General features: G+C 37.8%; 1 protein-coding gene across 7 annotated transcripts in view; it reads right to left on the bottom strand.

The window, feature by feature from the left end:
• TSC22D1 (TSC22 domain family member 1) overlaps positions 1 to 26166 on the bottom strand; it is a 131382-nt gene extending 105216 nt beyond the window's left edge. For 5 of the 7 annotated variants that reach the window (XR_004991096.2, XR_006742945.1, XM_036456188.2 and 2 more), the window contains exon 1: positions 22669 to 26166. Coding sequence is in view for 5 of the 7 variants with exons in the window: in XM_036456188.2 (XP_036312081.1) it covers positions 22669 to 25571 (2903 nt within the window). In the remaining 2 variants the exon portion in view is untranslated. Of the gene's footprint in view, positions 1 to 738; positions 1230 to 22668 lie in introns of those variants that run through there. The other 2 variants (XM_036456191.2, XM_036456186.2) reach the window with 2 other exon arrangements.
• Between the last annotated feature and the right edge of the window lie 400 nt (positions 26167 to 26566).

Below are 26566 nucleotides of genomic sequence, written 5' to 3'. Positions count from 1 at the left end.
CTAATTTCTAATTTACATAAACACACACACACACACACACACACACACACGTCCTTGGGTACGTGTGTGTGTGTGTGTGTGTGTATATATATTTTTTTATTTTATTTTATTTTATTTTATTTTATTTTTTAGAGGCCCGTTGCATGAATTCGTGCATGGGTGGGTTCCAACCAGCATGGCCAGGTAGGGGGGACATGGGTGGTTAGCCGGCCTGCCTATTGTTCCAACTCCTGGTTGAGGGGGCAATTTGCATATTAGCCTTTTATTATTTGAAATACACACTGAGTGGCCAGATTATTATGTGTTCAGATATCATAATAATCTGGCCACTCAGTGTAAATCTTAAAAAAGAAAATATTGCCAAAGAGAAAATGGTGAAAAAGTAGAATATCATCAAGTTAACTATTTAGGAAATATGATTTGAAATAAGAGATATATGAAGTTTAGTTAACATTGAATAGGCTATCATAAACCTTTGTAAAAGCCATAAAAATGTTTGGACTAAGACCTTGAACTACTATTAACACAAATTCTCAATTTAGCAAATGAGGAAATTTCATGTCACTATATCAATGCAGCTCAGTGGTTGAGTGTCAACCCATGAACCGGGAGGTCACGGTTTGGGGCACACGCCCAGGGTTGTGGGCTCCATCCCCACTGTGTGTGTGTAGGAGGTAGCTGATCAGTGATTCTCTCTCATCATTGATGTTTCTATCTCTCCCTCTCCTTTCCCCTCTAAAATCAATTTTTAAAATGTTTTAAAAATATAACATAAAATGTATGTATATTGTTCCACATGTTTAAATGCCACTCCTTTAATTTTATTCCAAAGTTAATACCAGATTATAGTATTTCTAAATAGAAAATTTTTTTTTTCTATTCTTTCTTCAAAACTTGAATCAAATCTCTGAAACTATCAAATGCAGTTAGTATTTTTAAATTCTGATTTCTGCAGTTTTATGGTGGTCATTCCTAAAAGAGCCAAAAAATACCTTTCTTAATCTACCAACGTATGTTCAGAAACATTCCCAACAACCATTCTTTTCACCCCTTTCAAAAATCTTGTAGTCCCCAAAAGACTTTAATTTTTCTCCTCAGAATTTGACATCCCTTTTTGTACTTCCTTCTTTTTTCATTTCTCAAGTAGGTGTAACATAGGAAATGGATAAATGGGAGACGAGAATGTTCAATTGGCTCCTTTACTTTGTTAGCAACGTCAAGCTTTAACTCTAAAACATAAGAAACACAAAGTAAAGTTAGTAAAATGTTCTATGTTAATGGTAGCCAAAGCACAAGACAAACTCTAATGAGCTTCCCTATCTTTGAATGTTTACAAAGTCAACTAGCTTTGCTATCTCTGAATGTTTACAGAGTTAACTAGCTTTTTTTTATCCTGTTTAGAAATTTCTCCCAGGAAAAAATACTAACTCGTGAAGTCTATCCCTAAGGTCAAAAACCATTTACAATGACAGGGCCAATTAAATGATGCTGCAAATATGTCAGTGCTATACTTCTCAAAATACGTTCTCTGGCAGATGGTTCACTTGGTATATACTCTCACATGACAACAATTACACTTTATTTCTAATATAAACCAAATAGTTATGAAAATAGGATAGTACAGCAAAAAAGGAACTGTTAGAGTAGAATAAATGTAGAGAGAGACAGGCTCAAATTGAAGACTGTCATCATTTAAGTGCATGACTAGAACATTTCTCATATATAAATTAAGTAGACTAACATTTCCAAAAATATTCCAAGGAATACTGATTCTGCAGAATATTAATAGGTGTTAACAGGATCAAAAGAGTTGAAGCTAATAAATAAAACTGTCTTCTGCAGAATTTCTCAGTCTTTAATAAACTGAAATGCAATGTCAACCTCCAAGATGAATATACCGTATTTTTCGGACCATAAGACGCACTTTTTTTCCCCCAGAAGTGGGGGGGGAAAGTCCCTGCGTCTTATGGTCCAAATATAGCCTACACATATACTTTAAAAAAAAAGTTTTTTTACTTGCCCGGCTCTGTGTGGTCTCTGTGTGCTTGCCCGGCTCTAAAATGGTTCTAAATGCTGCTGTTTACTTTACAGGGTTGATTACATGTGTTTATGACTGTGATGTTGGGTTTTAATGCACATAAAATATTTTAGGATTGTTTCAGAATCTTTTTTTCTTCATTTCCCTTCTCTAAAAACTGGTGCGTCTTATGGTCTGGAGCGTCTTATGGTCCGAAAAATACGGTAACAAAAAAGCATTCCCCCAAATTCTTCGGCTACAGAAGTAATTTTATTCACTTGATGAGCTAACTAGTATTCCAAAAATCACCAGTTTTGAAACTTTATATACTAGGTTTTAAAATCCAGCTCAATGAATTTTTAAAACTTAAAAACTGGGCACGAACTCATCTTAATTAAAAACTAATTAATTTCAGTTCCAAATGGGATTTGAGTATGAAGCATATGATCCTAAAGACATTATTCCACCTAAAATAATGTTTGAAAAATTTTAAAATCACTTGATCAGGGAAATGGTTCTGTTTTGGAGTATTAACAAACTGCTATATGGCATTACATTCTTGTACTGTTCCCCTACACCCATCAAAAAAGAGAGGAAGGTGAACTTTTCAACAACTTTTATGTCTGTAAATTTAATAATTCTGAAGCATTTCTCAAATAATTAGATATAGGATAGTCCTAGCAGCCCTAAATTCAGCAAAAGAATCCCTGATGACTCCATTACATGTAATAAGTTCATTTTCTCTCGTGCGTCTATGCACTATTCTTAGGAGAACTGAGAAAGCAGTCACTCTTTTCCTGTATGGATTAATTTTCTTACAGAGCCCCAGGTAAGAAAGGCTATACCAAAATACCACAAAAACACAGAATCACTGGTTCAGAAGGCTAAATAAAGTATGGAGAAAGCCTCTGAATGTGTAGGCAAGCTTTTACTTTTAATTAACAGTGCTCAAAAGAAAGGAATCCTTCTCATCTGTCACAGTAATAAGAGCAGTCACCTTTACAAAACGAAGAACTGAGCTAGGTGCAACTACATATTTTACCTACTTAAATGCTTCCAACAAAAGTACCAAAAGTAGCTCCCATTGAACAGGTAAGGAAATAGCTGTTCATACCAAGGAAATACCTTTATCAACATTTACATTTACCAAGGTCATACAATGAAGTGGTAATATAAACAACATTAGATACCAGATAAATGCCAAGGCTAAACTCATTATACTCAATGCTCATTAATCTACAGCTTAATCAACCTATTTGAATAAAAAAGTCTTCACGTACACCACAGATAGCACGACAATATAATATAGCATAATATAATTTGAATAATTCAGATATATCAACATCCTATGATGCTTCAGGATGCCAGACAAAAAATATGACTTTTTGTATCCTTTGTACCTTTTCAGTGCTAACATACATAACAAGTGGTCAATAAATATTTCTGAAATAAATCATCACAATGCCAGTAAAGGAGAAAAGTGCTAACAGACAATTGTTTAAATTAGACAAGGTAATTTTTCTAAAGTAATTTATATAGCTAGATTTATAGATGCAGGCAACAAAATTGTTTAGGAAATTATCAATTACTACCACATCTTCTACACCCCTTTTAATATTCTTCTATTACCTTTCAGTTCTCTGTTTCTCCTCCCCTACACATGTGTTAAGCCTCTATCTCAAACAATTGGCATTAACGCCATTTACATAACATATTCAATAAGCTCAAATACAGCACAACTTGATTTTTGTTAGGCCTGTGTGTCCACTTGTTAAATGCTTTCGTTTTTGCAAACTGGAGTAATTTCTTAATAAGTTAACTTAGTAGGCTACTGATAGATTTTCATGAGCTAAGAATCCGAGTACAACTAGAAACACAACTAAACCTTTAAATATTAGAGAAAAAAAACTCAAAGTGGGTCTTTTAGCCTGCCCATTTTACAAAAAGTACCCTATTTTTAAAAAACATTCTCTTCAATTAGATTTTCTACATGGATTGAGGAAAATGGCAAATTTAAGCTATCAAAAGCATATCAACAATGGGGTGATAAGGACACACATGTAATACCTTAATAAATAAATAAAAAAAGGATATCAATGAGTAAAATTTCTTGAATGGCATTAACTTATGCAGCTTGTAAAACTTACTGGCTTTCAGCAACTTTTGGCTATTTATTATGGAACACGTGAATAAGATTCATGATATATTACTATTAAATAACTTACACTGTTATGTCCTTTAAGATATTAGGTCTAGTAATAATGTCGTTTTCTAATACTTTTTTAAATCGAATTTATTTAAACAATACAACAAAATTTAATCAACAATATAGTTGCCGTTGTTTTCTACTACTTGTGCCCAATGCTCAGGAAGCATTTTAATCCCTCTGTTGTAAAATTCTTGTGATTTTGATGCAAAAAATTCGGTCAATGCATTTTTGAGGCATTCTTCATTATTAAATTTTTTTCCAAGAAGAAAGTTTTGCAAAGAATGAAACAAATGGTAATCGGAAGGGGCAATATCAGGAGAATATGAAGGTTGAGGGAGAACTTCCCATTCCAACTGGCGCAGTTTTTCAGCAGTGATTCTTGCAGTATGCGGTCGTGCGTTATCCTGGTGAAGAATTACGCCCTTCCGATTAATCAGCGCGGGTTCTTTTTCTCTTAAAGCTTGGGCTAACCTTTCCAATTGGGCACTATACACTGCACTTGTAATGATTTGGTTAGATGGTAAAAGTTCATAATGAATTCCTTTAAAATTCCACCAAACACACAACATCACTTTTTTCGCATGCAAGTCAGGTTTTGGCGTGGGCTGCGGAGCCTCATTTTTGTCCAACCATTGAGGCCGCCTTTTCAAATTAACATCCAGCACCCATTGTTCATCTCCGGTAACAATTTGCTCTAAAAACGGCAAACGGTTTTGATGAGAGAGGAGCGAACTGCAAATTGTGACTCTTTGATTACGGTTGTTGTCGGTCAACTCATGAGGAACCCATTTTCCAAACTTTTGGACTTTGCCAAGTGCACGCAATTGATTGGAAATTGTTTTTTGTGAACAATTTAAAGTTGTCGCAAGCTCTTGTTGGGTAATTTGAGGATTTTGCACCAAAAGAGCTTGAAGAGCTTCTTGATCACAATTGGACACACGACCTCGACCACTCTTGTCATCTAACGAAAAATTTCCCTCGCGAAATTTCTCAAACCAACGCTGGCATTTTCTGGCGCTAACTGCATCTTGACCAAGAGCACTACAGATGTTTTTTGCAGCCTCACTTGCTTTTCTTCCTAATTGGAACTCGTAAAGCATGCAGTGCCGAATATGCTCTTCATCCGCCATCTTCTTAGCCCTAGTTTTGCAACAAAAACCAAACCAAACTTTTTCAAGCAAAACTTGTTAATTGCACTTCACACGTTCTGTAGATACCACGTGTTTGAAGGTTATGTCAATACAAGTTAACGCCAAGCAAGATTTTAAACGAATGTTTAAAAACGACATTAATTATTACTAGACCCGATAGATCTTTACTGTTACCTGCAATTCAAAAATAATCCTAATTGCTTCTATAAATGTTTATAAATCAGGAAAAAATATAATAAAAGTGAAGGAAAGCAGCTCTACTCTATAAATTTTGAATTAAAAGAATACCTAATGCAATTTCTTATATTAAAAAAATAAACTCCTTCTTCTATAATTTCTGAGTAAAAAGACAAGGCAAATCCTAGTTTTCAACTTTTATATAAAAGCACTCATATAAATTAGCATTTTCTTGTTCCAGTAAGCACACGATATAAATAGAGGCTATAACCATTACAAATTAAAGATTTGAGTCATAAAATATGCTATTGATTCAAATATGCTATTGTTCAAATGATTAAAGTGAGTTTTCTACTTTAAAAATTATTATAATGTAATTTGATATTACCCATTAAAAAAATAACCTAAATATCAATAGCTTATAGTGAAAGCTCACTGACATTAATGGAAAGCTACCAATCTGATTTACTGAAATGTTCATGTCACAAAACTATGTTATATTCATTTATTCTTCAGAAACTTTATTCCACCTAAGCAAATTTTCCAAATTTAAAGTTCATTCTTTCATAAAAATTTGGAAATTTTAATTTTCAAAATGTAGTCAGAGAAAAATAAATTAAAATTAAGAGTATCATCATTAGGAACATTAGCCACTGCACCGCTCTATAACAAAGAACCAATTATGTCTATAGAGCCAAATGTCTGGTATACTAACGACTGTTTTGTAATAGCTGCCAGTTGCCACCTCTTACTACTGCTTATCAGTGAGCCAGCGCAGTTACCAGAATGATTAAGAGTATAAGCTTTGGAATCAAATCACCTAGTGGAATACTAGCGCCATCATTTAGTAATTATGTGACCAAGTTACTTGACAATATTTTACTGATAGTAATATTTCAGCCAATTATATAGTAAAAGAAATTTTAAAAATATCTGTCATATACTACTCAGCACCCCTATGGATTTATCATGAATCCTATATAAACTTACCAAAGAAGAGCTAAAGAGGTAGCTAATTCAAATATTATGTATCTTCAATAAGCACTAAACATACTTGCTCCTAAAAGAATTAGAATGCAGCATGATAATTTATTATTATGGGGTGCAAGAATGGAGACATGAGCCCTAGCCGGTATTGCACAATGGATAGAGCATCAGCCTGTGGACCAACGGGTCCCGGGTTCAATTCCAGTCAAAGGCCCGTACCTTGGTCTCAGATTCCCCTGGTCTGGGCTCATGCAGGAGGCAAACAATCTATATGTTTCTCTCAAGGCGATGTCTCTTTGTGTATCCCTCCCTCTACCACTCTCTCTAAAAGTCAATGAGAAAAATATCCTCAGGTGAGGATTAACAAACAAAAAAGAATGGAGACAATAAATAAATAAAATACCTAGTTTGGACTTATCAGATCTTCTCATGACCTTGACCCACCCTTCCTCCCTGAAACTATACAGCAGGTAAAAATTTCTAATAAAATATAACTGGTTGCACAAACAATACAAATCCTGCTGTCATTTCATAACTGGTAAATAATGTCTGGTAGATCTCCAAAGAGGAAAATAACACAATGATGATGAAGAAAAGCTTAGGCATCAGCCAAATCAGGAGTACCAACCAAAGGTAAGACCTGGCTCTACGCTTGACTCTAAAAGAGAAGGCAAGGCAATCCACACTGATAAATCCCTTTGAGAGAGGAAGAAAAGTCAAAAACTTTTGGTAGCTTATCAGCATCTGAGCAATGCACAACACAGCGCTTTTGTCAAAACCAGGAACTTTTCTCAATTCACTTCAACCACCCTAAACCAAAGCAAAGCTCAAAGAAAAACCTAGCAAAAAGATAACTTAAAAATAAGCTTCTTTTTCCAAAATAAATTTGCTATTATAAGTTTCACTAAATACCATATTTAAAAAGTAATTTTTAAAACATAATAGTATTTCCTCAATAAGAATAGAACCCTTCATTGCTGACAATACCACAACAAAAATGTCTAAAAGGACAAAACTAAGAAAAAATTAATTTAATATTAAGCATGAGCAAAAACTTCCGTATGCAAGAAGGTGGTCTGAGTTATCCATTTCTTTACAAAGAGATTAAAAACATCTGAAATAAAAGAAATCAGCTTCCTCTGATACAATTATTTAACTGTGTTGAGAAAGATAATTTAAAAATATATCAAAGAAAATATTGCAGAATATTTATTATAGTATATGTAAATTAGTAATTGTCTACAAAATACCTTGTAAAAAGTAAGATGTCATTTATTAATAAGTAATTTCACTAAAAATAAAATTACTAATACATAAATTTTAGCATCTATTAAGGACTTAAAATTTTACTACTGAAAGTATCCTCAGCAATTTCTATTTGTAGAGAACTAGCTTTTATTTATAACATGTTATTAATTTCTTACAGAATAACCTCATTAGCTTGTAAGCTGGAAAAATGTGAAGCACTTATTTTACAATAGGAAAAAAGCAATATGGAGCAGTAAAGTGATTTGTCAAAGTTAAAAGATACAGTGGTCAGATATGACTAAAAAGATACTCTCTATATTTTCCATAGCTCAACCAACAATACTATTTGGAATATGCTATGTTCATGCTTCCTTAAAGTAATATACCAAACATAATCTAACATTCAACTGGTGAACATTCAATACCATATCATGTTTCTGTGTGTGTGTGTGTGTGTGTGTGTGTGTGTGTGTATGTGTGTGTGTGCGCACGCGTGCGCCTGTGTGTTTTAATTTCTAATTCCTACCTTGATGTCAGGCTATACAACTGATACTTTCCTAATGTTACCTTAGATGTCTCAGAATCCCATTTTATTTTCCTTCCTCTCCTTTATCTGCTTTGAGATAAAGCTAGCAAACCTAAGACTTAAAAAGAAGAAAGTCTTAAAAGGACCAGAAATGCTATGTAAAACTATCCATACTCACAAAAAATTCCACATGGCTTTATTTTGTGACAACAATTTCAAGCAGTTTTGGAAGCTTTTACATTCCAGAGCTGTGTTCTAAAGGACTGGGTTACTAGTGTTCAACTTCTGTATAAGTGGAGTGTTACCATATGTGGACTGGGTCCTTACCTCCTTTAGCTTTCCTAATGAGGCCAAGGTCACTAGTTTAAAGCATTAGCTCAGATTCCAACCACAAAGAGAATGTGCCTCTATTTCTACCACTGACAGAAGAGGAATTACTGAGTTCTCATTCCACATATTCCAAGTCAAGTCACCACTTTCCTAAAACACAGTAGTGAACAAGCCACTACACAACACAAAACCTAAAAGGGGCCTCCATTCCATATCCAACTAAGTCCAGACTTCTCAATCTTGCCTTTAGGCTTTTCAAAGCAAGCCTTATCTTCTATATTCCTATATATAGACACTATCTCCTAACCAACTTAGACTATGTCCTAAGTTATTTTCTATAAGTACTCCCTGTACCTTGAACCTTTCTTACGTGTTTTCTCTACTAAAATGACTTACTAATCCCCACAGCAATAAAACTCCTCTCAAATGTCACCTTCTCAAAAGCATGTGATCTTCACCTTCTAACTCCCATACTGCTTTATTAGTATCTCTTAAAATTTACCATATCCTACTTTGTCATACTTTTCCCATTTGTTGGATCTCTATCCTGTCATTCCCTAAAATATTCAAGCAGCTTACAAAAATAAATATTACAAGAGAAAATAAATTATAAGTAGGTGAAAAAACTAAAGCAAAGGACCAAAAATAATAGGAGACTAATATATGGAACTTGTTACCTGTCATCTTTTTCTATGTATATGTATGCATATTATGTATGAACATGTACACACCCTCACTTATCCTTGGGTTCAACTGTAGGTTCTCCTTAAGGACAAATAGGTCAAGTGGGTACTAGAATTATCAGGAGGAATCCCTTTGTAAATTATGTAAATGTTTCAACACTATGATGAACATCTGAAACTAATACTGAATGTCAACTGTAATTCAAAAACACATTTTTAAAGGTATTTCTTAATTAAAAATAAAAGGATAAAGATAATGCTCTGCATATAACTATTAAATAAGTTACATACTTTCAAATATCTAGGAGACTTTTGAATCTATGGGCAATTCAAAACGTGCTTTTAAAAATTCCTTTGTATGTACACATTCTCAAAATTTTAAAATGACAAGCTATAAAAAAAAAAAAGAAAAAAAAAGAAAAAAAGGGCGCCAATATATAAAGAAATAAGTTTTGTGGCACTTCAATACCAATAAAATAAACAAATTACTCACATTTAGTGTCAATGGTAATATTAATGCTTTTCACATTTTAAATAAATCTATACCATTTCCTTTTTGATAGATACCTAGGAGTGCTCAGGAAAAAATAATTCCTCCTCTAACCATTATCTGGAAGAGATTGGCAATAGAATCCAGTTGTATGAAAAGCAAGCAAGCAAAGGTGTCTTATGACCACTAAATGTAAAAAAAAAAAAAAAAACACCCTAAAATATTCGTTCACATTCACTTGGATTTCTTTTTCTACTATATATATTTGGGGCACATTTCCTTTGGATTAAATACAGAAAAACCTTATGAAAATATTAAATGGCCAAAAAAATCCTACCTGAAGTGTATAACCACTTATCCTTCACACCTTTAAAACCAATGGAAAGTTAAGTTATATATTTTTCTTTCTTAAATGAGAAGAGAAACACATTGCTTTAAGAAAGAAGCTGGGAAAGTGAATACAGACAGAATTTTTATAAATTGAGAAATTTTCTAACCAAAGGGTTCCTGTACCAAATCATTTTACAGTGGAAATCACTATGCCCCTAATTTACTTAATTCATTAATATCAGAAAAACATTAATTTCCTAACTGGTCTTTCCTGTCTCTAGGTGTACCCCCACACCAGCACAAACTATAGATTCCTTTTAAACCGATCTTCCTCAAACATCATTTAATCAACAAGAGTTAAGGGCCGAATCACTGCCCCAATTCAAATCTTCAGTCACACTGCCTCTCACTTCCTGAGACCAACTAGTTAGTACAACTGTTGCTTTACTGATGTTCAGAATGTTTTTCTTACTTCCTCCCATTTTCATTCCTATTCTCCTGCCTGAAACATTCTCCTTCAACCCAAAACTTTCAAAACGTCAGTTTAAATAATACTGCTTTCCTGACCAATCAAAGGTCAATTTTATCCTATCTATGAACTTTGAATGCAATTCCTAATGCTATTTTGGAGACTACAGTTCCAATTCCAATCTAAGAAACATTTTATAGCACTATGTCTGAGAATTCACTTAGCCTCTCTGAACTTGTTCCTCCATCTATCATATAAACCAAGGGTTGAATGAGTTCTCAAGATTTATAGCTCTAATTTCTTAATTTCATATTTCATGTAGTTTAAAACTGTTATTTTACATTTGTATAGTCATATAATTTTCCTACATATATGCTGTATACGCTACCTTTGAAGACAAGAATCGTGTTTGATTGAAGCTTTACTATTTACACCTATCCAATATACCCATTTGAAACATCAGTGAAGGGGAGACAGAGAATCTATGTGCATAAAAGCCTAAGCGATTGAACGACAGGTCAACCTGTGCTGTGATGCACACTGACCACCAGGGGGCAGATGTGCAATGCAGGAGCTGCCCCCTGGTGGTCAGTGCGCTCCAACAGCAGGAGTGCCGCTCAGCTGACTGACCCAGAGGCCCACCAGCCAGGTGGCAGCCACTCCCTTCCTCAAAAGTCCTGCATGTCTAATCTCCAGAGAACAGGCCAGGCACCAACAAACCAGTACCGATGGCATGATCCCGACAGCACCACCAGCCTCCTGGAAGTCGTCCTTGGGCACTGCAGCTGCTTCCCCTCCCTAGGCGAAACGATATAAAAGCAGCCACCAGGTGGCTCCCAACATCCAGTTCCAACTCGATGAGATGGATCCAATTCCGGGTCAGCAAGGGCATCCCACCGTCCGCCCAGAAGGCAAATCATATCCTGCCTTCTCCATCCCCTTCAGGATGGGCACCAGATGCAGGCTAATAGCTGGCAAGCACCACTGCAGCGGTGGTGAGAGCCTCTCCTGATTAGGACTGACTGGGCACCAGCCCGCAGCAGGCGCAGCAGGGCAAGGATGAACAGAAGCAGCAGGCGGCACTGGACTACTGGTTTTGGCCGAATCCCCACAGGCCACGCTGGGGGACCACACCCATGCACGAATTTATGCACTGGGCCTCTAGTTTAATATAATAGGTACAATATCATATCTGGAAAGAACTGAATCTTACTTCTTATCTATCGAAACGGCTGTGCCTTTTGTGTATTGATAATAGGATGGCAAAGTACTTGGCAGTATTTACCTCCCTATGTTGGATGTTTGTAGGGTTTTTTCTGTTACATGTCTAAATTCACTTATTCAATAAATATTTCAGAAAATACTATGAACGAAGAACTACGGCATGAAGTGGAAATACAGATGTAAACTAGATGGGTAAGGTCCTTGCTCTCATGGAGTTTATGTTCTTGAGTACAAGAACAAGATTAGCACCCCCACCCAAATTTCCAAGATAAAAACAGTAATATTTAAGGATATAATGGGGTCAGAAATATTTGCAGTTCCCAGTGCCTTCCAATGCATGTAAGTTGACTGAGGAAACAAAAGAATGCCTTGGTTCTAATCATGTGCGAAAGAGGCAACAGACCACAAAAGGATCACAAACTCAGAACTTAAATTCCAGCTTAAGTCCCAGCTCTCACCTAGTAGCTATGTGACCTTGACTAAATTACTTAATCTCTGTATTCTTCAGTTACTTGCCTGCAAAATGGGGATAAATAACAGTACTTAATAAATAATAAATAAGGTTGTCCTGAGAATTAAGTTGATATATGTAAAGTGAATAAAAGTACTATAATTTCAACTACTCCTACTACTATTACTATTACTATTATTACTAAACTGGTGTAGAGTCTGTCTATGAACAAGCTAAAGTCAGTACATAACACAGAACAGCAACTTAGTATTTAATTACTGACAAAATAAATGAATGGAAGACTCAATTTCTTCCTCTGTGAAAAACGAACAAAAGCATCTTACTAACTTTTAAGACTGCTAGGACTCAAGAGGACAACATCTATTTTAAAATGCTTTGTTAAACAACCCCCTAAAATCACAGAAGAATAAGGTTTTCATTACATCACCCCTAGACATAATAGCAAAAATGCAATGCTAGACATTATTTCCATTGTACATTTATACCTTCAAAATATTCCTAATAAGCCCAATATGTTGTTTGTTACCATGTGACTAAAGTCTAAGAAAGCCTAATAACCAAAGAAATTCCTAACAAATCCAATATGTTGTTTGTTACCATGTCATTATATACTAAGAAAGCCTAATAACCTAAGAATATAGATAAACAGATGAGCTGGGCAAAAATGAAGTCTCATAACAGTAAGCAATTTTATAATCAGTCCATCTACAATTTACTCAGAAAAAGAATACTCAGGCATATACACAGGTTATCAGGAGTTCTAACCTGAGAAGTGAACCGATATACAAAAATAATCTGGGAGACCTGGAAAAATAAAAAGTTTCTGTTCTAAGAAGTGTAACTCCTTATGGCTCCAAGGATGAGAAAAAGCAATATCAATTCACCATGATCTAAAGTTAATACTCAATAAAAATCAAGCTACAGTACGTTTTCTCCTCAGTCTACACAAAAATGGAATTTTGATCCAGACAATCAAATTTAGCACTACGTCCACAAAAGGTATAAGAAAACCTTCAGGGACTCTCAGAACTAGCCCCTGAGGATCACTGCACTACCACATCAGATTCCACATTTTCCATTCCCTACCTGAAGGCCTCATCTTTTAATGCGTTTTACTCCTATTTAATGCCCATCTATAATCAAAACCTTTACTGTTAATTTTGATCACTGCCAAACCTTTCTCATGGTTCCTCTGCTTTAACATAATCCAATACTTTCTGGTTTAATAACAAATTCTATAATAATCTAAGTAAACTAGATCAGCTAGAAATTTTAAACAAATAATTAACTCAAAGGTTACTGAATTGTTAAATAAAGAAAACTCTCTTAAGACAAAAAGTGTCATTTTATCAGCTAAATGTTTATATTTTCAACAACTGAAACTGCACCAACTGATTTCCAAGGTAGCACTTAGATATTTAAGAATCATTATATGCTAAATAGCTGACCCAGTCAAAAGTAGGGTCAGTATAAGAATACTGATACTTTAATTTTAAAATAAATGGGCTTCTACTTTATTTTGTTTTGTTCAAACTGGAGAAATTTATTTGCATAAACATCAGTAAATACAAGACTAGCATAAACATAAAACAAAATGCTTGTTAAAAGTAGCAACTTCCCATTGAATTTTTTGGCTCACACACAGCCAAAAGTAATCAACTAATTCTCAATAATCTCTATTGAAAGAAAAAACAGTAGTATCACATGGTCATATATAAAGAACTTATTTACCTTTCAAATATGTCACAACAGTACTTTAAAACAGTAAGTTGCCCTTCTCTTATGCCAATATTAAAAATATTTTTCTTCATTTATTCATGAATAAATGAGTACATATTGTAAGTACCTACAGTCTGAAATATAGTTTAGCTATACAGCAGCAAACCAAACATCCCCATCTTGAAGCTTAAAATCATCAAGCAGATAATCATGAAAAAAACTGAAACCAAGGGACTCAGTTTTTGGACTACTGTCCCATACACCAAAAGGTAACGGGTTCAATATCCAGCCAGGGCACATACCTAGACTAAAGGTTCAATCTCCAGTTGGGGAGATTATGTGAAGTAACCTATCAATTTCTCTCTCTCACATCAATGTTTCTCTCCCTACCCCTACCTTCCTCTCTAAAAATCAATAAAAACATATTTTAAAATTTTTTAATTAAAAAAATTACAAACTAAAATAAACATTGAACAATATTAACAAATAAACTTCAACTTAGATTGGTAGGTTAGAGAAGGCCTCTCAAAAAAGTGACAGTTAAGCTTTTTGAAGGAATAAACGGGAGGTGATATTGGGGATCTTCAGGAACGGAACAGAATGTGCCAAAGCCTAGAAGAAAAAGAATATATGCAACTTAAGGAACTGGAGGACAGCGGTGGGAATGGAGAAAGTGAGGAAGAAAAATGACACATAAAGCCAGAAGCAAACAAAAACAAAAGATATTTCCTTAAAAGAAATGGAAGGCTTTAAAGGGGTTTGTGATCTGAAAAGGTTTCCATTTTAAGAATATCATTTTGACTACAAGATAAAAGATTAGATAAAGGCAACAATGTTTGCAGAATGCTAGTGAGAGGCCTTTTCAGAGTAAGAAATTAAAACAAGGATGACTAAAGGAGGAAACTTGAGAAGTTAGGCAGCCTACAAGAATGCAAGTAGAGATATTATAAAGGCAGACATCGATCCGTCAGTCAGAGCTGAGAAGTGGGCTAGTGATATGCATTCAGGTGAAAGCATACAGACCGTAGTTAAAGCCATAGAACAGACTATTGATTACCTGGGTGAAGGTAGTGGGAAGAGAATGCAGAAACCCAAAGAAGCTCCAACCCTGAGAGTCTGATGGAGGAAGTGAATCTGGAAGAGACTGAAAAGAAATGGCCAGAAACGTGGGAAGAAACTAAGGATATATAGAAAGTAAGAATGTTTCAGGAAGGAAATAAAACAAAGGTCAATTTGGCCTAATGTCACAAAAAAGTCACGATTTCCAGGTCAAACTGACTTGTAACAACAACAACAAATATAAGGGAGTGTAGGGGAGTGGGAAGAGACAGACATTTGAGGAGGAAGAGGACATTTTAATATAAGTGAACCAGAAAAAAAAAATTATAAAGTCTAAAACTCATAAATATTTCTTTAAAATAATTTAAACAGCACTAGCATGTGTGCCTCTGTGAGTTTGGTTTCCTCTGTGCACTGACTGAAAGGCTGCTGGTTGGATTCCCAGTGAGAGCTCATGCCTGGGCTACGGGCTCAATGATCCCCCAAACTCCTTCCCCACCCTGCAAAGCAGAGTTGTGCAGGAGGCAGCTGATCTGTTTCTCTCTCACATCCATTTTTCTTTCTCTCTCTCTCCCTTCCTCTCTCTAAAATTCAATTTAAAAAACCCTTTTTAATAATAAAAATAAAACATAAATATGCCTTAAATTTTTTCCTTCATGTAATCTTTCAATAAGCCATTAAAGCATATTCTTACCATGACACAGTCAACCCTAACAACACAGTGACATAGAAAAAAACCAGTAGGATGCTAATATTGCAGGATCAGAAGAGATCATGCTTTGCAGTTTCATATTTTTAAAACAAACTTTCTAAACAAGAAATAAATATAATTGTTTTGCAATTCTGAATCCATATTACAAAGACTGGATTCAAATTATTAGAAAATGAAAACGATTTTCCTAAAAAGATAATTTTCATATAACTTTCCAAAAGATATAAAATTTAACATTAATTCACTTAACATTTGAATTTCCACTGCACCCAGGTACACCATGGTGATGACTTTACCCACTGTTTTCTTGCCAAAAGCTCGCAGGTAAATGTAGGTATGTTCTATAACAATTTCCGTTACTTGTACAAATACACACATCAAGGAAGCCTCCCTGTTTCACGTTTTCAGCCACTCTATTATTTATGGGCATCAGCATTACCCCTTCTTGTCTTTCTGAGTAGTACAATCAGCACCAAATTTTTATTTTTTTAAAATGGCTTTTTATCCTAACTCTGCTTTACTGCTGTGTGTAATCTCAGACAACTCCCTTGACTTCTCTAATTAAACAAAACAAGCTTCAGTTTATTCACCAGTAAAATAGAAAAAATTTAATTCATAAGGCTGTTGAGATGGTTAAATGTGACAATAAATTTTAACTGAATCTAATTCTAATATTTTAATCACTTCTGTGAACTGAAGTATTATTCTTATTTCTGTTAGATATAAGCCAAGCGACTCCACTCTTAAAATTTACGTTATAAATCTTATAGCTCAAATCTTGGAGCAAATACTTTATTAAAATTCACAAAGTTCTTACATTTAATAATGTAGTATTCCACTGTTAAGATAGCTGTAAATAGTAAACACATATATTTTTACACTACTTTCATAAAATTCCCATAAAAAGTGTCAAAAGGGCTATTTTTTTAAGATATAAAGATACAAGGTCACAAAAACTAAGAAAACAATAGCAATAAAAATTTGAAAGCTGGAAAACAGATGGCTGAGTGACAAATGACTTAGCAAAACACTAGGAAATCAAATCTCTAGCAAATAGTGGAGAAAACTAAGAATAAACCCAATTTAAACTGTAAAATCCCCAAAAGATTCAGGAATTGGCAGTACCACATAACATCTAATGTGGGAAGAGAGAGAGAGTGCTAAAATAAGGACGATTGTTTAAGTCTCTTTAAGCAACAAGCCACACAGATCCCAAATGGCCCTCTCCAACCCAAACAAATAAACAAAAATAAATGAAAATGCATTCTCTGGAGAATATGAAATACAAGATCCCAAGACTGAGGAAATCAAGCACAGGAGTAGGCAGGAGAACATACTGAAAACAGAGTGAAGAAACATTTATGAGGATGCTAAGACTCCCCAAGACTCTTTACCCCATTCTCCTCTCCTCTTCCCCCGAAATGTAGGTAAGGCCTTTATGCAAGAAATCAAGAGCCTTCTATGGGGAATCTAACCTGCTAGGAGGAAAGACCCAAAGACACTGACATCAAAAGTCTTCCAAACAAACAACCCAGCCTGGATTGCCACACAGGGAAGTTAAAAAGACTTTCTAATCAGCATTTTATCCCCCTACTCTTATACAAACCACCAACCACCTAAGGAAAGGCTATCGCTTGAAAAATAAGGACAAAACAACCAAAAACTAAAAAAAAAAAAAAAAAAAAAAAAAAAAAAAAAGGCAGAAAGAAAATTGGAAGATACATCACACAGGGAGGGGAAAAAAATCCTTTAAAAAAGATATCATTTAAATACTCATTATATTAGAGAAAGTACTATCGTTTTTAGAACAGGATACTATTTAAAAGGAACAAAGACGAAAGCAAAAGCTCTTGGAAATTAAATATATAATAAAGGAAAACTGAATAAGTAGAGCAAAAAAAGAGATGAAAAATAGGAAAGTAAATTCGAAGACTGGTCAAGAAGGTCCATTATTCCAATAAGAGTTTGAGAAAGGAAAAGAGAAGGGAGGAAGGGAAAAAATGGAAATAATCCCAGGATTAAAAATATGCTTCCAAAAAATATATATAAATATATATTTATACATATGCTTCCAGGTTGAAAGGTCAGGTCAAGTACTCAGCACAGTGGATGAAAAGAGACCCCCTAGAACATTTTTGTTGTAAAATTTCAGAACTCTGGAAACAAGTACAATTTTAGAGCTTTCAGAGATGTCAAAGAGAGAAGGAAGGAAGGAGAGGAAACTAGGAGGGGAAAAAGGAAAAACGAAACACATACAGGTCACACACTATAGGAATCAAATGGCTTCAAACTCCTCAAAAGCAATTTAGAAGCTATCAACGGAACAAAATTATAAATTAACACAATTTACCAACTTCCATTCTATTCTTTACCTAACCAAAGAATAAAAAGAGTGTTAAAGTAAATTAAAGCAGTTTTAAAACATCAAGTAAACCAAAAATAAACATTACATGGGTCACTGGAAAAATAGAGATCCAACCACAGGAAAAAATGAAGGGAATCCCATGATAAAAGTTGTGTACCAAATCTACAGGGCGGACCATAATGGAGGTCAGAGGGATTTGAGAGACTTCCTCAGGAAGGTAAAACTGATAATACCTGATATGTCTCAACATCTTGAAGGACATCTGAAGGAAACTTGAATTGGTCATAACTGTTGATATACAGATATATAACTAAGAATTCCTTATTAGCTCTTTAGTCTCTTACGCTTAAATACAAACAGACAACCAAGAATTACTAGACACCTAATAAAAGGCTCTATTACAAAATGTGAAGCCCAAAACATACAAAAATGGGCAAAAGGCACTTGAGGGAAACAGACTATGCTGATACAGGAAATCTTGGTGGGGAGTGGAGGAGGAGGAAAAACTCACAAACAGTTCTATATGCTAAAGAGTAGAACTATATATATATTACATACTATACTATTGTAGTATACAATATTTACTAGACAGTTGGGGTGGGATGAAAGAAGGCAGGCAAGTGCAGGGCATTGTACAGGAAAGGAAAAGTAATCATGGTTTACAGGAATACTGAATAATCAACAGTGATATAATTATCATAATTATTAAGAGGAAGGAATATTGCTACGCATGTGATGACAACAAAATGAAATCTTCATTTTTCTACCCAAGAAGCTAATAATGCCAAAAACAAAAGATCTATTTTATTTAGCATATACTTATACAGGGCATATGAGCACAGTTCTAAGAGCTTTCCAAATTCCTTTAATTCATATAACAAACCTATGAATTAGGTACAACTAATCACTATTTTTTAAAATGAGTAAACTGAGACACAGAGTTTAAGTAATTCAACGTTACATAAAACTAGTAATTGACAAACCTAAGCAGTCTAATTCCAGAGTCCATGCTTGTAACCGATACAAGTTATTTAGAGACTACAAGGTATTACCACAATAATCACTTATAGAAGGTGAAAGTGATTGCTTCTGAAAAAGGGAAAATGGAAAGGAAGAGAGAAGGAAGTTTTTGTTTTGATGGCCATGTAAATTATTTGACTCTGCGCAGGTACACCCTAAATAAAATTAAAACTTATAATTTAGTATTTAACAGTTAATGTATTTAGCTGATGCTACCACCCTCTAAAATAGGCAAAATGAATATAACTCCTATTTTATAAATAATTCTCATTTCTCTTTAATAAATATTCGAGGCCTACTCTATAATAGGTACTATATTTAAAAGGCCAGTATCAATTCATCTCAAGGAATGGTGAGGTAAAAGAGGTACAAAAAGCAAATCTTATTCATTTATTTTCAATTTGTTGCATAAATTATATGATTCTGCATCTCTAACACATGACAGTATAAAATTTAAATCATGATTGGAAAGGCATGGGAAGGTCTGCTCATTAATTTGTTGAAAAAATATTTAGTTCTTGCCCTGGAGGAACTCAGTCTTGTGGGTAAGGTAAGTAAACATAAATTGAATGTGAGTACCTATACAGAAGAACACCAAAAAGTGCTAAGGAAACAACATTCCTTGGGTAAAGAGAATGCTGCAGAGAACATGTGGGCTGTCTTGAAGAATGAATAGCTGTCTTGAAGAATGAATAGAAGTTTGAATAATTTCACATAAGAGACTATACTAATAATCAGAAAACACAAAAAAAATATATATATCAGTGTCAAATATCTCTATCTTTCCCTGTGTTGAAAAGTTAAGTTCATGCCAAACACTAAAATAAGAAATTAAGACCTTTTTAGTGAGAATTACTTTAAAAACAAGGTATGTAATCTTACTGTCTGATCCATGTTTCTAATGTTTATAGTCTCTCCTAGCGACCAAAAAGCTTTTCCACATGTCTAATAAACATTTTAAAATTTAAAGTATTGAGTGTTATTACAAAAGATTACTGAATAACTACCCTTGACTTGTGCTACCACCCAAAAGTTAACATGTTTTTTAAGTCATAATATTTAAATTACAATGTACCCCTTTTTCCCATGAGAGACAAACAGGTGACCAAGCCCAGAATATGCAAATGACACAGAAACTAATGAGAAGAGAAAAAATCATTTTTAAGTCATTATCACTTTTTTTCTCTTGTAGATATTCTCAAATTTCCTTCAAAGTGCAATTTAAATAAAACATTTCTTTTTCCCAACTATAGTGACAAAAGAAATAATCGGTAGCCAAACACAATAAAGAAAATAATATATATATTTATCCTTTCTGACCTTTTGTGTTTTTAGGGATTAAACATTTCATTTTTCAGAATTTAAAAAATAACCTTGAAAGAAAAATGGTCCAGGTTTGATGACTTCATTTTGATGTTAACTTAACAAAAGCTGAAATGTGTAGTAAATTCAAATCAGTCAACTCAAGTTACAAAATTTAACTTAACAATACTTAAGTTATCAATATTTAATCAGATTTCTTAGTATCTCTTTATGTCCCTTTAATTCCAAACCTTTCTATACATAATTTGTGCCTAATTAATCTTTATCCATCTACTAAATGGAAAAATTAATTTTGTACTAATACCTTAAACTGGAACTCTATCCCTACAGTTAAAAACCTAGTTGAAGGTAGCAACATCTGACTTTAACTGTCGGGAACAGCAATTTGAGGGAATTTCTATCAGGCCCAACCACCAGGAGGAAAAAAAGGTAAAGTCATGCCAGGAGACCACAAATGCTAATTAACAAAAATCATGGCAGGTTTGAATTCAAAATACAGTATGTGGTTTTCATTTATATATTTCACCAGTCTTCCATTTCTCTAAATTTACCACCTAATTTTATAGGGACTTCACCCTTTAGATTTAGAAAACATTAATATTTGGGGCACATATAATTCTTTAAAATTATAGGTGAATATTAGCAATTACAGATGAGTATTAGCATATGATAAAATTAAAAGTTTAATAATAATTATAGTCTATTAAGAAAACTACCTCCAACAAAAGATCTATCTTTTAAAGTGCAGTTTTGTATATGGTACGCAATACATTTGGTAGATAACAATATTAGAAAAATAATAAAAATCTTGAAAATAAGATTTTAAATTATTTCAATAAACCATGACTTTACCTTCTTTTAAGTAACTAAAATATCATGAAAACCTGGCTGAAAGTTGGTCTTTTTCTAAAACTGCAATCTTTTGAAATAGCTCCAATTCTTCCAAAGTGAAAACCCCAAATATACATTTAGGATATAAATGTTCCAACTGGTTTAATGAAAATTCAATCAAAAAAACTTCCAACTAAAACTAAAATAATTAAATGTCTTTCAAGCTTACAGTTCCACAGTGAAAATGTACAGCCTTTGTCATAACTCCTTTGATATTATTTTGATCAAGATTAGTCAGACTGGCCAATCTATGAAAACATTTCTTTAAAGTCAACTTAGTTTATAGCAATTTAGAATCATGAGAGATTTCACAACTTTTCTAGCTAGTGGGCTTTAAAGACACAATTTAATTCAATAAGTGTGATTAGCACATTAGTTCCAATTCAATTAAGAAAACACTAGTTTAATAATAAATTTTAAGCTTTATGGGGTTTTTTTATAAGGGAAGACGGGGAACAGGTGGAGTAGATTAGCAAAACAAAGTCTCTTATTCCCATGTCTCTCTAAATTCAACCCCCCAAGACTTACTTTCTTATACTCTTAAAATGGCTACCTCCATCTATTATTCAAAAATGCAGAGCATACTACCATCAAAATAAATCTGGCTGTTTTGACAGTGTATGCCCTCCTCCCCCACAAAAAAAAAAAAAAAAAAAAAAAAAGGAAAATTCCCATTCCTCCTCCACTGTTCAGACAAAATGAGCATTAAATAAGAACACAAAGTTGATTAATTACAGTATAAAAGCAATCTATATAACCCAGATCAAGTCATCTTTCCTATAATGTCTGACTAGGAAAAGCAGGTAACAGTATCTTTCACAGACTAAGATAAACAGAACTGGAAAGGATTGTCCAGTCTAGTAAGGGAGAAACAAATGTGGGAACCACACCCCTCCCAAGAGAAGATGGTAAGGATTTTAGTAATTCAAAAGAACAAAGTGTTATATGGGTTAGCAAAAGCTAAGTGTCTGTTCATAATCTTTTAAAAAGCATTTTATAAATAAACACTTAATGCTCCCAAACCTATTCTTAATGCTCAATAACTACACTTTCAAATGTTTACTTATTACTTACACCATTTCCTATCCACTCTGAAAACATTCCATAACACTCTTGCTCTAGAAAACATCACAAAAATGAATTTTCACATACAAAAGTGAAAAGAAAGTGCTTTAGACTAAGTTGTGCATATATATACATATATACACATAGCTACTAAATAAACTGAGTCTGTTGGATGTCTGCAGAAATACGGCATGATCTTACCTCTCATCCTCTCCATCCACCAGGGGTGTCGTCAGCGGTAGCACCTTCAACGGGAAAAGAGAAGCAGAGGCTGCTAGGCTGCTGCTACTCCCATCTGAAACTGCTGACATTCCCCCACCGTCACCACTGATAGTCTGAGGTAAGCCAACTAAAGAGGGTTCCGCTGCGCGCCTGGCATCTTCAATTTGGCTTCCAATTGCCTGAGCTAATGATTGTGCAGAGAACTGAGAACTGAGTGAAATCTGCTGTGCCAAAGGCAAATTTATATTAGTTGCTATCAAGGGAGGTTGACTACTAACACTTTGAACCACACTACCGTTTTGAGTGGCAGGGGTTTGTGCTATATTCTGTGGTGGAACCAAGTTTGTTGGAACAGAAGGCATTGCAGAAGGACCAGCTGAACTAACCTGATTTGTAACAGAAATGCTACTAGCAGAGGGTACAGGACTAACTGCAGACAACTGCTGTGAGACAACTCCTGGAGCTACTGATTCTACTCCTTGTTGTGGCTGGGGAGGCACAGTTAACAGTGTACTTTGGGGTGCAATGACCAATTGTGGAGGAAGGCTTGAAGCACTAGTTTGAATTCCCTGATGAATAACCGTGGTTTGAGCAGGTGGAATTACTTGTGAAGATGGAGGAGCACCTTGCTGAACAACTGAAGGTGTGACTTGGGAAGAGACCTGCTGCATTGCAGAGGGTACGTTTGCTTGCTGAACAATATTTGCAACTTGACTGCCGGGAGGAGGTACAGCAGATACCGCCGTTTGAACCTGGCCAACAGGCTGGCCCGGTGCCCCTGCAGGTTGTGCCTGGACTGCTGGGGGCTGCACTGGCAACTGGATACTCTGTGGCTGAACCATAGGAATCAACGTGGTTCCTCCTCCCACTCCTGCAGAACTGGGCTGACCAGCGGGCACTGCTGTTTGAAGAATCGGCTGCTGCTGCTGCTGCACATACTCCGCAGTAGGAATTTGAGTCACTGGCTGACCATGACCTGGGGCCATCTGTGTGGAAACCATCGGCTGTTGTCCATATTGTAACTGCTGGGGGGGTGCCCCTGCGAGGGGAGCTTGCACGGGAGGAGCCGTCTGAGAATATGGCAGTTGGGGTTGAGCCAAACTAGGAATGGAAGGCTGCTGACCTAACGCTGAAGATACCCCGACATTAACAGGTGGTGGCTGGATACCAGTTGCAGCATTGATAGTGGCTTGCAGAGGTACTGGTGGAACGCCTTGCTTTTGTTGATAGCTCAGTTCTTGAGGCTGTAGCTGTACTTGCGAGATCGGTGGCTGAGAAACATTCTGTGGTACGCTAACTGCCGGGATACTCTGCGGACCGGCGCTGCTCAAGTCCATCTGCTGGAGGGCCACCCCTTGCAGGGCTGGTTGTGGCGGCTGCTGTGGCTGCATCACCACAGGAGGGGCTCCCATCTCCCCGCTTCCCACACTCTCCGTGTAGTGGCTCAGGGTGCTGACACTGCTGCTCACCGAACTCCCACTGGTGCTCTCCCTCTCACAAGTCACTTCTATTGGGTTTTGTCTTACAGTTTCCACCACTTTATTTATAACCACACCTTCGGTAACAGGTACGGCATTTTCTTTTTCATAGAACTCGGTGCAAGTCCATCTACCTTTCTTAAAGGGTTCAGAACTAGCATCTAACTTCACAACTCTGAACCTTGACGTGTTAACGGTTGGTTGCTGCTGCTGCTGACTTGAAATTGATCCCACAGTCATCCCTGCAGCTGCGTTCGGGACGCTGTTAACCACAGCCGAGGAAGAAATAGTGCCATTGCCCATGCCACTTAAGATATTCACATTAACACCGCCGGGAACTCCAGGCCCGACACTCCCGCTAACAGCACTGGGAATATTGCTTGTATTTACATTAGCATTATCAAGCACGCTGCTTGTCACATTGGGATTAAAACTACCCACAGCAGTCACGTTAACATTATTCACTGGATTAGTGCCAGTGGCAGAATTTATACCTATACCGCCGGCGGTGCCGGGAGCATGGATGTTAGTCATTACAGATGCAGGTGAGCCACCCGATGATACAGCAGAAGTTGGTGCAGCGGGCACAACACCGTCAGAGCTTCCAGTGGTGGAGAGTTTTCTGGAGAGCGGGCTTGGGGGCGGCCCTCCAGGAATGGACGCACTGGCCACACCGGCATGGGAAGGATGGTGGTGCCCGTGGTGGAGGTGGTGCCCGTGATGGACGTGATGGTGGTGGTGGAGGTGGTGCGGATGAGCATTCCCGTTGATCACAACATTCTGTTGTGGGAGGTGAGGCAAATGAGGCTGAGGAAGGTGGGGCTGGTTGGGAGAGACTGCCCCAGGTGTCTCCGCTTCCTGGAAGTTATTTAGCGTCTCCTCCGAGGAGCTGCGTTCAGGCTCTCCCAGGTCAGTGGCCCTGGAGAGGGACACGTCGAGGATCTCTGAAGACGACAGGTCCTCCGTGTGGGATTCGTCCAGGTCGTCATAGCTCTCCGTGTCCTCCGCGATGCTGTTGTTGGAGCTGATGCTGGCGGAGATCTGGGCCGGGGTAACGCTCGTGATCTGGAAGCCACTTTTCTTTTTCATCTGAGTGCCGCCCGGGGCGAGAGGCTGCGCCTGTAGCTGAGCCTGCGAGAGGAGGTTCAGGCTTTGTGGAGGCGGAGGCTGCGGTCCCAGCGCGCAGGATGCTGCAGGCGGCGGCGGCTGGAGCAGCGACGGGGGCGGAAAGTCCTCGGGAGCTGTGGCATTCCCACCCACGCCGGTACCTGCTGCACTGAGGGCAGAGGGGCTGCCGCTGCCGCTGCCCCTTCTAGGGAACAGTGCCGGGTGCGCCATCTTCCTGGCGCTCATGTCTGCAGCGGTCGCAGCGGCGGCGGCGGCGGACTCGGGCGGCTGATGCATTGTGTCGGGTACGGGGGGGCGGAGGAGGCGAGTGCAATTTCCTTCTGCACGGTAATCTTTGTATGCAAGACGCCTGGGAGGAAAACGGGCCCGACGCTCCTCCTCCTCCTCCTCAGCCGAAGGCACGGGCCGCTCCTGCCTCCGAGGGCGAGCTTCGGGAAGGGAGGATGAACGAGGGTGAACAGGGCGGGCGGGGACTCGGAGAGGGGACCCCTTCAGTCCGCCACCACTCACTTTCCCCGCTAGGCTCACACCCCCTTTATATCCCGCTTCACGTGGGGTGCGGGGCGGGAGGGAGGGAGGGAGGGGAGGACAAGGGGCGGGGGAGACAGGAGGAGAGGGGCTGGGAAAAACCAAGAAATGCCCACCTTCTCCGGACCCCTCGGAGGCTGCCTCGCCCCTCCTCCCGCAGCGCCGGCGGCGGCCGCAGCGGAGCCCTCCCCCCGGTCGCCCTGCACGGAGGCAGCGCGGAGCGGGTGTCGCCTTCCCCTCGCCGCCCCCGGCCCCGCCGCCGGCGAGCGAGCGCCGAGCTCAGCGCCGCTCCAACCTCCCCTCCGGGCCCCGCAGTCCCCGCCCGGCCCTCCCCCCGCGCCCCGCGGACCCTTTCAAACCCCCTGGGCGCGCGGCGGCTGCTCCGGGAGGGAACGCTGGCCGAGGCTGGGGCCGCGGCGACGAGGCTGGGCGCGCGGCGGCGGCGGCGGGGCGCCCGGTACGCTGAGCCCGGCGGCGGGGCGCGGGCGGGCGCGCAGAGGCGCCGGGTCCTCGCGGGGCTCGGCCGGGGCGCGGCGGCGGCGGTGGCGGCGGCGGCGGGCGCTCAGGGACCGCTCCATCACTGGCAGCCATGGAGCCCGAGCATTTTCCTCCCTCGGGGCACGCGTCCTCGAGGAGCGGGGGGCCGGCGCCGAGCCTCCCCGGAGGGCGGGCGGCGAGACGTGCTGGTCCTCGTCCTCCGCGCCCGGCTGGTCCTCACCGCGGCTCCGCGGCCCGGGCGGGAG

The sequence above is a fragment of the Pipistrellus kuhlii genome, unplaced genomic scaffold, assembly GCF_014108245.1.
Source record: "Pipistrellus kuhlii isolate mPipKuh1 unplaced genomic scaffold, mPipKuh1.p scaffold_m20_p_3, whole genome shotgun sequence".
Classification (NCBI taxonomy): Eukaryota; Metazoa; Chordata; class Mammalia; order Chiroptera; family Vespertilionidae; genus Pipistrellus; species Pipistrellus kuhlii.
This window is presented reverse-complemented; position numbering and strand designations above follow the sequence as displayed.